The following is a 14465-nucleotide window of genomic DNA, read 5'->3' on the forward strand; positions in this document are numbered from 1 at the left end:
GGGCCCCGGAGGCAGGATACTAATGCTGTGGCTCAGCTGAAGAGCCTTGGCAAAGCCCATTGAAGAGTGCAATGGATTCCCGACCCACGAATGGTCCTGCCATTACGGCAGGGAATAAGTTGAGAAAATTCTGCCCGTGATCGGAAGCTAATCTCAGGGTCAAATGCATAACCAAACTAGAACTGACAGATTTACACTGCATCTAAATTTCAGAAGCAAAATTCTGTATACCCACTATTTTAATTTGAGTTTATTGTTTTCTACTGTAAAATTAAAATTAATCAGTTGTTCATACAAATAAAATGCTATAACCTAAGAATGCCTATTTGAAAAAGCATAACTCCATAACAATGGGCCTTAGATCCCCGCATCAAAAGAGCATCCCTTATTATAATTATATATTTCCATTCCTGAACCTGGGAATCCTCCCTGATTTAAACTGATAGTTTAATGATCGTTACTGCTGAATTTTATCTTATGCACTTGTTAAGAACTTGGCTAAAACATGTCATCTAAGAAAAACTCTTGGGCTGGAAGGGGAAATTGACTCATGTCCTCACTCCTTATCACTATCCACTGGTTCCTACTCAAAGTGTGCCTGCACTTTCAATGAGGATGGGATCAAATTCAACGGTGATACTACTCCTGTTATAATAGACTGCGAACAATCAGTGTTAACCTCATACATGAATGAGATGCTGAAGGGTTCCCAGCATCTATGGAACTGCACCTGATCAATGAGTTGAATGCCTTCTGGAGAGAGGTAGTGAAAAGTTGGTGAGAAAGAAAATCAATGGGCTGAATTTTATCGCCTCCTCGACGCGCGTGTTGTGGTTCGGGGACGGTAAAATTCTGCAGGGAGAGGCCGCCTCAACCTGCAACGTCGAGAACGGCCCGCCGCATATTACTTGGCGGGCCCTTCATCTCCATATGTAAATTTACATTAATGAGATGTAAATGTACTTACCTGCAGGCAATGGCCATCCCATGCCGATTTTACGGCCGCCCATTCGTGCTCCGCGCGCCTTCGGAACTCCATACGGAGTTCCAAGGCAATAACCTGGTGAAGAGGGGGGGAGGAATAACATTTTCAGGGCGGGAGGGGTGGAGGAGCGGAGAAAACAATTTTGGTTGAATGTGGTGATGGTGGGAAGGGGTTGAAGGGCAAAAGATTGAAGGTTGGGGAGGAAAGTTCAGCTATTTGGAAAAGCCAATTGTTGGTCATTTCGGGCAATGAAATGACCCCGGGGGGTGAGGGTCAGGGAAGGGCCTCCACATCTTCATTACTTCTTAATAAAAAATTTCACTTAGGTACCTTTAAATATGGAAATTAATCATAAGGGCTTAAAGCCCTTTAAAAATGCTGCCTGCACGGTGGCCGCCCCCTCTACGTCGTCGGGGGCAGCCGCTCCGTCCCTCCATTTAAATAAGCCCCCGCACATAATATCACGGGGGCTCCTTGGTGGCACTTCCATGGTGGAAAGCCGCCGAATTGAAAGCGCGCCGCGCGATTAAAATTCGGACCAGTGTCTTGTGGTATATGTCATTGCTGATATTTATATATTCCACATGGTGTATTTTAGGGGTTAGAATTCCATAGCAATTTGAAAATTAGGTTATTGATCATTTCCCCCCCAGGTGCCAGCTGTCAAGAGGATGTCAATGAGTGTGAAGTCAACTCATGCATTCCAACAATGTCTTGCTATAATACATTTGGTTCCTATAGATGTGGTTTATGCCCACCAGAAATGGAAGGAGATGGGAAAGTGTGCAAAATGAAATGTATGTATTTTTATTTTGCTTGCCATGTTTTTCACCACTTATGATTCAATATGGTTCAAAAAACTTGCAACCTGTGGATACTTTAAATGTATTCCAGCTACAATTTTGAAGATAGTTATTCTCTTCTGCTTTGTGAATCATGAACATTAAAATAATTGTGAAAATCACTAAATCATTTACAAAATCAAGAGTCTTAGCAACACTTCATTTTTTAAAGCTGTAAAATCCCTCCACAGCTGTCGTTCATTTCAATCTTCATACACAGATACTCATTTTTTTCTTCGACAGTTCAATACTGCTCTTATCCCTCATTCTAGATGAAGGTAGAACTACTGATGGGATCCTAACAACTACTGCAGCAACCAAGAACTTTGATGAAGCCTACAGTTCTGAGGATGAAGACGATGATGAGGAGATACAAGAGGAAGATGGTGAATATTACATAACTGAAGTAAATGAGATCACAGACACAGTAAAACTGAAAAATGAGGATCAGCGGAGCTTTTTCATCACCAGCTCTGGCCCTGGCAAGTAATAATCCAAATAATATTACTGTATGTTACCCAAAGTGTGACTGAAAATTATTACTTATCGTAAAACTGAGATTGAGCAAAATACCTTGAGAAGTCCATATGAATTAACCAAAGAGTAATGAATATTAGCATATTTTTCAGCATTTCCAAATGAATAACATTATAGCCTGGATTTTGCAGTAAAAATAGCAGTGAGACTATCAGCGCTCACTGATATTAAAGTATCAGTCAGACAGCACCTTCCAGTGACTGCACATGCTCAGAAATCAGGAAGTTGCTGTCTGAGTTTCCTTGTTCCTCCAGAAGCTATGCTGTGACTGTATCTCGCCCACATAGTCAGCATTGAAACTCATAGAATGGCGTGAAGCTCCAGTACTTGATGATGGATACCCACTAAAGTCACCAGAATAATAAATTGGAGCTTAATCATTCCAGTCTATGTTAATATTTGACAGCGTGATAAGTTTTAATTACTACCAAACAACCTCTCTGGCACTGCAAATTAACTTTTACATGTGTGAAGTTGCATTCCTTCAATTTTAATTATTGTTGGAGTTTTCTTTTTGAAATGCAGTTTTTTACTTTTTCTTTCCATCTCTTTAATCTTTCTCTCATAATCAAATCTTTCTTTCCCACTCTTTCATTTTCTGATTTGGCATTGAATAAACTATTTCACAAATGACACATATACATTACTTGCTTTCTTTTTTACCCCTGTCAACTGGATAAATTGAAAATCAGCCCTTCCCAATTCACAATTTCACAAACATTTCTATGGGTAGAACACGGGGGTATATTTACCAGCTGGTAGGATCTTTCCCACTGACCTGATTTGGCCATTCAGCTTCTGGGAAATGTAATAACACACATTCTCTCCTGGTCCCACTGATAGCCCACAGCCCATGATTTTCAGTTCAGATTGATCTTGCATATTTTAAAACAGATTAATTTAAATAAGCATAATACACATTAATATGAGTGCACATGTCTTTCTGCCATTCACAAAAGAATTTTGTTTAGCCAACACATGTACAGTAGGGGTAAAAAAGAAGCTATATGCATCAGGAAGTATTTAAAAGGCCAGACACATTTTTAATGCTTATCCCTTTTTAAAGGCCTGTCGGTCTTCTAAATTGTTATTTTTATGTGCTTTTTCTCATTTTTTATGGGTTCTTTGATTTTTTTGCTTCCTATTTCTGACTTTGAAACATGGTCAGAATATTCTTGTACAAACAAAAACTCTAAATATTGTTTGCAAATTCCCTTGGAAGCCTACTGTAATTGAAGCATTTGCAAGAGTTCAGAAGAATAGGAAATGGTAACAACAATGGGAAATGAGAAGCAGCTCTCAATTCAAGTGTTTGCTCCAAATTGGGGCGTCACAAGCTATTTAATACATACTGTAGGGTCCTGTGCCAGTTAACGGGACAACTTAAAATGATTATGGATTGCTTGGAAATCGTTATGTTGTAGGCAGAATGGTCACATCTGACACTATTCCACCAACTTTATCAGCAGGCTCTGACACACCTACCTGAAGGTGTTTGAGGTCAACTGGCTTTGCAGGCTCTGGGTCATTATCAAGCCAGTTGCACAGCCATGCCATCAACTGCAAGGACAGCTGTAGCCAACATCCACATAGAAACAGCAATGTTAGTGATAGGAAAGGCCACCATTGCCTGCAACTTTTCTGCCTCTGTTTTCTTCTAGACTAGCATAGGGATCAATTGAAATACCAGTTAATTTTATGTATCAAACAGGTGACTGATGCAATAGCTGGTATAACCAGCACTTTCATCTATTTCAGCCATGTACTTTCCCCATGCAACCTTTGTTAAGGCTGAAAATTAATTATTTTTAATATTTGCAAAGCCAGAATTTTCCATTTTAATATATTTAGAGCTGTTGTAAAAACTGAAAATATATGCAGGAGTTTTGGGAATGGACCCCAATGTTGGGATCATTTCAGGTCCTGACCGCATAAGGCATGAATGCGATTTTTGTTGGATTGGCCAATTAATGGCCAGAGGGCACTCTCACTGTCCAATTAAGGATGGCAAGAGGACTCCTGACACTGGAGGGCCAATAGGAGGCCCTCCAGCAGTAAGAAAGCTGCAGCCTGCCAATGCAGGCAAGGGAGAGAGAGGGCAGCTCAAGATGATGGTGCTCTCTCAACACTTTTAAAATCTTTGAGAATGCAAATGGCTACAGCTGCTAGACTGCCATTGTGGACTGGAGCGCTGGATAGCCCCCTCCCAAGCCCCTGCCCCAGTCTGCCACCGGGACATCACTTCCTTTCTCTGGCTGTGTTTTGGCCACTGAAGGGAGCCCACCTCCCGACTTGCCCCCAACCAGGCCTCCTTAAAAGTGGCCTGGAGGCAGGACCAAGCCGGCAAACTCCAACGGGAAATTCTGGGCACGTCCATCTCCATTCCGCCTGTGGCAGGCTACCACAATTCTGCCCACAGATTCCCCTTAAAAGTGACCATTTATCTCTAATTGACTGCATCATTCTACATTTTACTAGGACTATTAGCACATAATTTCCTGAACCCCTCACCCCCAGTATTAAACCCAGTATGAACTAGGAACTCACTATAAACAATTATGTAGGCCTCATTATGTTTGGCAGGCTTAAATCAGACTCCACTTTGGCCCCATTTTGTGTTTATTATGGTAAATCTACCTCACCATTTTAAATTGGAAAATAACAAAGTACTGATTGTTGTATATGCTGGACTTCTCTATTTATATTATATTAATGTTTTGCATTAAATTCAGACATACATGAATCCAAAATTGGCAGTATAATTTTGGCGTTGGGTCAGCAATCTGATTGCTCGGCTGACTAAAGCAAATGTGATTAGACTATTTGCTATCACTTAGATCTGCCAGAAGAGTATTGTACTATGCAGATACCAATCTTAGACCAGTATCTGCATTGTAAGTTCCAAACTATTGCAAATAAGCAGATGCACTGAGATGAATGAGATGAAGTAGGCTTCATCGCTATTAATCTGTTGCCTGCAGTGAATATAGGTGGCCTACAGAAGAAACCCTTGCGCTTTTGTCTTTTTTCCTGCCAACTGCTAAGTCTCTTCGACTCGCCACACTTTAGCCCCACCTTAATGACTTCCCGCCAGCTCTGGCGAACGCTGGCAACTGACTCCCACAACTTGTGATCAATGTCACAGGACTTCATGTCGCGTTTGCAGACATCTTTGAAGCGGAGACATGGATGGCCGGTGGGTCTGATACCAGTGGCGAGCTCGCTGTACAATATATCTTTGGGGATCCTGCCATCTTCCTTGCGGCTCGCATGGCTTCCACTGCTATGTCCAGACTGGCCAAGAGAGTGTGAGAAAATGGCGCACTGACACGGAACACAAAGGTCCGAGTGTATCAAGCCTGTGTCCTCAGTACCTTGCTCTATGGCAGCGAGACCTGGACAACGTATGTCAGCCAAGAGTTGGTGGATGAGCGGTGTAACAATGGAAAAAACAATAGAAAACATTAATGACAAAAGTCAAAAAGGTGCACAGCAGTATTTGGAACATTAATAAAATTATGACCCAAAATATGTGTCAATGCAAATAGAATATTTCAGAAATGTAAGAACCATCTTACATGAAGAAAAAGTAGGATAGAGGAGAACATGTCCTCCATAACTGATGGTAATTAACGACATTGACATAATTGAGATCGAACTCCTAGACAGACTAAAACAAATCAATTCCCAAGGATGGATGGTATTTGTATAAAGCTTCTAGGAAAGGTAAAAGATAAAAGGGGCTGACATTGGGTGGAGTGTCAGTGGATTGTGCACTTGCGGGCTGGATGGAGTTGGATGGGACATGAGTCATTTTCGTGGTTGGGCTTCACTTAAGCGAGTTGACACCTTTTAGATGGCTCATCAGTCTAGTAGTGGGAAAGTCGTGGACGGGGCGGGCAATTTTGAAGGCCCTGCGATAGCAGCTCAAAAGGAGTAGGGGGTGGAAGCATTAGGGGTGATGGAAGCAGTGCTGACAGCAGCAAGGAGATCAAATATTGGAAGCCCTGAAGGCTCAAACACCCAAGTGATTGCAATAAAAATGAATGCCTAAACTGTTTCTAACTTTCCCTGACTGCAGCCTCGATGGGATGAATAGCCTCGTTCTGTGCGTAGCTATTATGTTTCTATGAGGGCTAAATTCGATGGCTCCCAAAACTGTGATGCACAGTTAACAGGCGTTGACTGCAATGCAGGCAGCACACTAATTTAGTGCTGCCTGCTGTTATACATAGTTGCAGCGTCCAGCCAGTGTTAACCGTGCTATTGATTGGCTGGACGCCTGAGCACAAGGCCAAAATTGTGAGTGGTTAGTGCCAGTTAATGTCAGTCTGCACTGCTTAAAGCTAACCTGAACCTCTTAAAGGGGATGTGTATTGTCTCTGGATCAGGTGCTTTGTGAGTTGACTCTGACCTAACAGAAGAGTGGCATTACATGAGAGAGAGCTGATGTCAAGGTTTTTGAACACTATGTTGGAGGCCTTGGTAGAGGAGGTGGAAAGAAGAGGTGTCCTGTCCACAGAGGGCCAGGAGACCTTCTAGACACACACTCAGAAGGCAGGAGAATGGATAGCAGTGGAGGTCAATGCTGCAAGAAGTTCAATGACCTTACATGAGTGATAGAGGTCAGTGAATGCATCTTTTATTGTAATTTCCTACCAACTGCTCCAGTAGACTCAGACCCTGCTCAATTAACCACCCCCCCCCCCATCATTTACCTAGCAACAATATCAATTATGATTCGTATTCATATGCCACACCACACCCTCATGCACTTAACACAGCTGAAAGGCTCATACTTTCATCTCACAGCTTGCACACACTGCCAGCTATTCAACCATGACAGGCACATCAGCCAAACAAATTTCACAACACTCACTGACCTGCTTCACTCTCTCTCTTGCAGGACAAGGTGACTCACAACAGGAGACAGAAAGAGCTAACCTGCATGTCCTAAACCCCATGGATGACATGATGCCTGCCATTATTGGAACGTCCATTGCTAAGATCATAGCCAGCGCTGGGACTGAAACCATCGAAAATGACTGTATCCTCATATCTAATCCTCTTTCTCACTTCCAACCTCCCCATTGTCCCACAATTTCTTCTAATTTACAAGCTGCAGCTGATGTATGCATTCACTTCTTGCTTTTCTCCATCCCCACACCACAACCATACACTTGTGCCTTCTCCTTTCAGATACCCAGGGAGTACAACCTGGCCAGGCAATGGAGGAACAATAAGAAGAAAGTGATGATGAAGACAGAGCACCGTCACTTGATTTCATACTCTCAGCCACTAGCTCAGATTCTGATACTGCATGTAATTTAGAGGGTGGTATGCAGGCAGATCTGCACATGGTGAGACACCGGGCTTGGGTGGCCTGCAGCCACAATGGGGCAAGGACAGCGCAGGTGCTAGACGCTGGAGGACGAGGTCACACACGGGTTATGCTGCAGAGGATTCAGATGCGCACTTTGATGAAGCACCATACAGAAAAAGGCTGATGGGTATACACAATGAAATGGTTGGTGCATTGGGAAGCCTGAGAGAAAGATGGCAGACAATGTCAAGGAGCATGGATGAGTCTGCACCATCTCGGCACAGGTTTAACACAGAGTTGGGCGCCCATAATCGGTGACCAACTTCTATCAGCACACATGTGGACCCAACCACGAGACAACATCTGATGACTGATAACTCGGCTTCCATTGCAGCACAAGCAACTTCCAACAGACGTCTGACTGTTGCTGTGGAAGTTCAGACTGAAGTCATGCAAAGCCAGCTTGCTGTCATACAAAGTCAGACTGCTGCCACCTTGGCTGTGATTACAGTGTTCATAGAGGCTTGGAGGATGTCATGGGAGTCCAGCAATCTGTCCTGCAGCTAATTACTAGGATTGCAGAGGTGCTGGCTCTGGGTGAGTGGCAGTGGCTCCATGAAGCACAAACTGTCTTCTCTCTGGCAGAGACATTTGTCCTCCCATCCCTGACATTCTGCTAGTGACCTTACGGTTACCTGTCATAAGCCAACCCAGACTGCTGCCCATGCCGAGATGGTGCAGTCTGCAGCCAGGCCTGCTAGGCCCAGATTTGCTCAAGGTCGTCCTCCAAGGCCATCTGTAGTCCCCTCCACTGAAAGTCAGAAGCTTTCCACCAGCCATGCTGTAGCCATTGGGGTAGAACGGCGTTGGCGCGTTATGACAGGCAAAGGTACATAAATGACAGGCACTGAGAATGCACAAGGTGATGAGTTGACTTTTGTACACAATATGAAATTTGATTTCTCAACTTGGTTTGGAATGTTTATTTTGTAGTGGCATTTAATTTTGCATTATGGCTAAGTGGACACTCTAACAAACAGTGACAAAGGGAAGGTAAGGTATGGTACTGTTGGTGAATGGGGAATTGGGATTGCAGTTACTGGTATCGCACTTAAATGAGTTCTTCACCGACATCCTGGCCAGAATGCCGCTGTCTCAGTTGCCTCCTCTTCCTCCTTCTCCTGCTCCTCTTCCTTTTCCTGCTCCTCTTGCTCCTGAGCTATTTGCCGTTTAGTTGATGGAAAGGAGTGTCCCTTCATGATGATGAGGTTGTGATACATGCGAAAGACCATGGTGAATCTTGATACCCACTCTGCCGAGAAATGCAATCGAAATGGCAGAGCCAGTGGTCTACTTTTTCACATTTTGCGCACCAGCATGGCTTTCATTGTATGCTTGTCATGCACATATAGAGTCATAGAGTCGTACAGCATAGAAACAGGCCCTTCGGCCCACTGCGTCCATGCCGACCGTAATGCCGATTTATACTAATCCCACCTGCCTGCAATAATTCCATATCCCTCTATGCGTTGCTCATTCAAGTACCTGTCCAGATGCCTCCTAAATGTTGCTACTGTTCCTGCCTCCACCACCTCCTCAGGCAGCTCATTCCAGATACCCACTATGTGTGAAAAATTTGCCCCTTTGATCCCCATTAAACCTCCTCCTTCTCACCTTAGATCTATGCCTTCTAGTTTTAGTCACCCCTACCATGGAAAACAGACTCTGGTTATCTAACATATCTACGCCTCTCATAATTTTATATACCTCTATCATGTCCCCTCTCAGCCTCCTTCGCTCCAGGGAAAACAGACCCAGCCTATCCAATTACTCTTTATAACTCAAGCCCTCCAAACCAGGCAACATCCTTGTGAATCTTTTCTACACCCTCTCTAGCTTAATCACATCTTTCCTGTAGTGCGGTGACCAGAACTGCACACAGTACTCCAAATGCAGCCTAACCAACGTTATGTACAACTGAAGCAGTATTTTGCTTTTATTTTATGTACAACTGTAACATGACGTCCCAACTCTTGTACTCAGTGCCTCGGCCGATGAAGGCAAGCATGCCATACGCCTTCTTCACCACCCTGTCCACCTGTGTTGCCACTTTCAGGGAACTATGTACTTGCACCCCAAGGTCTCTCTGCACAACAACACTTCCCAGGGCCCTGCCACTCACTGTATATGTACTGCCCTGGTTTAACTTCCCAAAATGCATCACTTTGCACTTGTCTGCATTAAGTTCCATTTGCCAACCCCTTGCCCACTTTCCCAGTTGATCTATATCCTGTTGTAACCTTAGACAACCTTCTTCACTGTCCACTATACCACCGATTTTGGTGTCATCTGCAAACTTACTAATCATGCCCCCTACATTCACATCCAAGTCATTAATATATATGACAAACAACAGAGGGCCCAGCACCGATCCCTGCGTCACACCACTGGTCACTGGCCTCCAATCTGAAAAACAACCCTCCACTACCACCCTCTGCCTCCTATCACCAAGCCAATTTTGAATCCAATTGGCTTGCTCACCCTGGATCCCATGTGTTCATACCTTCTGGACCAGTCTACCATGCGGGACCTTGTCAAAGGCCTTGCTAAAGTCCATGTAGACAACGTTCATTGCCCTGCCCTCATCGATCCTCTTGGTCACCTCCTCGGAAAACTCAATCAAATTCGTGAGACATGATTTCCCACGCATAAAGCCATGCTGTCTATCCCTAATCAGACCTTGCCTTTCCAAATGCATATAAATCCTGTCTCTCAGAATCCCTTCCAATAACTTTCCCACCACTGATGTAAGGCTCACCGGCCTGTAGTTCCCTGGCTTATCCCTGCTGCCCTTCTTAAATAAAGGCACAACATTAGCTATCCTCCAGTCTTCCAGTACCTCACCCGTGGCTATATCATTGTAACAATGATACAAAAATCTCTGCCAGGGCCCCAGCAATCTCCTCCCTTGCGTCCCAGAGCATCCTAGGATACACCTGGTCAGGCCCTGCGGATTTATCCACCTTAATGCGCTTTAGAACCTCCAACACCTCCTCCTTTGTAATGTTGATATGCTCCAGGATTTCGTTGTTCCCTCCCTTGAACTCACTAGCTTCCATGACCTTCTCCACAGTAAATACAGACGAGAAGTATTCATTTATGACCTCGCCCATTTCCCGTGACTCCACACACAGATTACCACACTGATCCGAAAGGGGACCTACTCTCTCCCTCGCTACCTTTTTAGTCTTAACATACTTATAGAATCTTTTAGGATTCTCCTTTATCTTATCTGCCAGGGAAATCTCATGGCCCCTTTTCACCCTCTTAATTTCATTCTTAAGTGTAATCCTACATCCCCTATACTCCTCGAGGGACTCGCTTGATCCCAGCTGCCTATACATGACATATGCCTCCTTCTTTATCCTGACCAGACCCTCAATATCCCTCGTCAACCAAGGTTCCCTAAACCTGCCAGCCTTGCCCTTCCATCGAACAGGAACATGCCGGCCCTGAACTCTTCCCATCTCACTTTTAAAAGCCTCCCACTTGCCAGACGTCCCTTTACCTGTAAACAGTCTCTCCCATTCAACTTTTGAGAGTTCCTGTCTGATGCCATCAAAATTAGCCTTCCCCCAATTTGGACTTCAGGACTTCAACCTGAGGACCAGTTCTATCCTTTTCCATAACTATCTTGAAGCTAATAGAATTATGGTCACAGGTCCCAAAGTGCTCCCCCACTGACACATCAACCTGCTGCCCATCCTCATTTCCTAAGAGGAGATCGAGTGTAGCCCCTTCTCTAGTAGGGCCATCCACATACTGCTTCAGCAAACTATCCTGGACACACTTAACAAATTCTTCCCCGTCTGATCCCTTAGCACTAAGGCAGTCCCAGTCAATATTAGGGAAGTTAAAATCACCTACTATAGCAATCCTATAATTCCTACACCTATCTGTGATTTCCCTACATGTATGCTCCTCCAATTCCCTCTGACTATTGCGGGGCCCTGTAGTATAATCCCATCAAAGTGATCACCCCTTTCTTATTTCTAAGTTCTACCCATATGGCCTTGCTGGACATTCCCCTCGGGATATCCTCTCTAAGTACTACCATGATGTCCTCCCTAATCAATAGTGCAACTCCCCCTCCTCTCTTACCTCCACCTCTGTCACACTGGAAGCATTGGTATCCCGTAACATTGAGCTGCCAGTCCTGCCCATCCCTCAACCACGTTTCCGTAATAGCTATAATATCACAATCCCGTGTACCGATCCATGCTCTGAGTTCAATGTGTAGGTTGTGCACCATGGTCATCAGCCATGTGTTCAGCAGATAGCCATTATTGCCTAATTGCCACCCTTTGGTTTGCCGTGGTGGCTCAAATGCAGCTGGCATAGTGGACTACCGCAGAATGAACTGCTGCCAGAATGCCAGCCACTGACCTGCCTGATTCTCTGTGTATGGTCACACACCAGCTGGATGTTGAGGGACCCTTTGGGTTGTGTTATAGAGCAGAGTTAACATACAGTGCTTTCAAATTGATGAGCAATGGCATTCTGCACCATGGGGAAGCCTGTAATCCTCGCAAAGCCAGATGTTCACTCCCCCTGCTTCTCTCTGGCCAGATAGAATGAAATGTAGTTAGCTGTCGATGAATGGTGACAAACACAACAGCAATGGACGGCAAACTGCAAGGAGTCCCAGGTGCATAAAAGTTCATTGCCATGGTCACCTTTACAGCCACTGGCATTTTGGCCCTTGCCCTGCTTTCAGGTTGCAGTTATGGCTGCATCAACTGACAGATTTCAGTGGGATTGCCATTACTGAAGTGCAGACATCACACACGCCTCACTGAGGTTCAAGTAGGAGAGTTTTTCTGCTGAACATGCTGGATGGATATGGTCGGCTGCTGAGAGCTCATCTCCCCACCCTCCCTCCTCTCTTCCAGCAACTTATCATGCTCTGTGTGTCCTCTGTTCATGCTCCAAGTCATGTTGTATTACAAGGGGAATGCTTAAAGTGCATCCATGTCTGGTTACAACTGGTTTGTGCAGAAGCCTTGAAGTCAGTAAAACGTCCTTGAGCTACTGCCGTCTTCCCCACTGCAGAATTTTACAACTTGAAGCAACTGTGGAAAGCACGAAACAATGGCAGAATTGAAGCAACAGCCAGAATAATTCAACTTCAGCTTCTAACCCGGTTGATGATCCCTTTTAATAGCACTTTTGGAGGGTCCTTCCTAATGCTGTGCAAGATTAAGAGTGGGCCATTCTGCTCAAAATTGCACAGTTTGCATCAAATCAGTGTAGCACACTGATTGATGGCATTTTGCCTCCTCTGCATACTCTGGCAGCCATTCACTGCACCCATGCTAACGCCCTCACTAATATGGCGCCTGGTGCAATTCGTCCCAAAAGTGTGTGTGTACATGGTGCTGATGCCTTTTTGGAGTTTTCAAGGCAGTCATGCATCCAAAAAGTAGATGCTAATTTCTTGCCCACAACGTTGAGGGGTCCACATCAGTGAGGAATGGGGATTGATGGTAACCTATTTTATTGATATGAGGAAATAGTTGGACAGACTACTGTTTCACCGACTGTGAATACAGGGAGATAAAGATAAAGACCAAGGGACACATGCAAAGGTCATTTACTCAATCCAGTTAGCTCTTGGAAAGGAAACTGGGCTAGCATGAGTGAAACACAGTCACCTGAACCCCAGAGCTATTCAGAAACAGAAGGCTAACCAGGAAAAGTAAACCTGCTAATAGGATTAGTATCGAGTATTTTTTATTATTTTTCTTGTTCAGAGGAAAGATATGATGTTAGTTGAATTAAGGTGAGATTTAATTATAAGTGTTAATACTTAGGTTCACTTGTCTACAAATTAAAGTCACAGTGAGGCTTTGACTCACTAAAATGATTCGAGTCCACCTACTGAAAGACTGGAGAAGCGCATGTGAGTTTGCCTGGAAAAGACATGGCCAAGAAATTTGACCACACATTGCAATTGTATTTCTAGACCATGTTATCCAACTCAGTTCACAGAGGGTCCTGGTGTTGCACTTGTAGCTCATGATTAGTATTGGACGCACCACTGAACACACGCCATTCAAATCACTGATCGGAGTGTCCGACAACATTGTACCCAATAGAGTACCTAAATTGTTGTAACAATGTGCAATGAAATTAGCATTTAAGGGTAGAAATTATGATTGGTGCTGTTCTTGTACAAATGCTTGTACTTTTTTTTAAATTCTGGTTGCATTAAAGGAAACATGCAGTTATCACATTTCATAATTGCAAACACACAAAACAAAGATCAGTTCTTACCATGTATGTGCGAATGTTCAGAGCATGTGTTGCCACCTAGCCAGAGCCTGCGCAGGCAATGTATGGTGTAAGTAACGTTAGTTCAATAATAGCTGCTTGCTGTGAGTCCACATATTAAGTATACTCAGTGAAATACACAACAGAAAGATGATGATGTGATGGGATTGAATACTTCTTTATATTTCATTTGAGAAATTGCAGTCTGAAGAACATTGTGACACGCTTTTTGGAACTCTCAAAGTTGATTTTGAGGACGTTTGGGCGATTTGAATGATTGTTCCATTTGTTTGCAAATCGTGTTCAGGTACAGTTGCTTTTGAGGTGGTGTCTAAGTAATGTTACCCGCGAGACCCCAGTACTATGGACTATTCTGAAATTAATGAGATTCAGGACTCATATTATGGCACGACTAAGAATGAAATTGCACTGTGAGTTGCATTCC

At 44.0% G+C, this 14465-nt stretch overlaps 1 protein-coding gene across 1 annotated transcript in view; it reads left to right on the forward strand.

The window, feature by feature from the left end:
* vwde (von Willebrand factor D and EGF domains) overlaps positions 1–14465 on the forward strand; it is a 306182-nt gene that overhangs the window by 189963 nt on the left and 101754 nt on the right. Inside the window, exons 23-24 of the mRNA XM_068052969.1 lie at positions 1639–1782; positions 2100–2309. Of these exons, the coding sequence (XP_067909070.1) occupies positions 1639–1782; positions 2100–2309 (354 nt within the window). The remainder of the gene's footprint in view (positions 1–1638; positions 1783–2099; positions 2310–14465) is intronic.

This window comes from Heterodontus francisci, chromosome 2, assembly GCF_036365525.1.
Source record: "Heterodontus francisci isolate sHetFra1 chromosome 2, sHetFra1.hap1, whole genome shotgun sequence".
Taxonomy (NCBI): Eukaryota; Metazoa; Chordata; class Chondrichthyes; order Heterodontiformes; family Heterodontidae; genus Heterodontus; species Heterodontus francisci.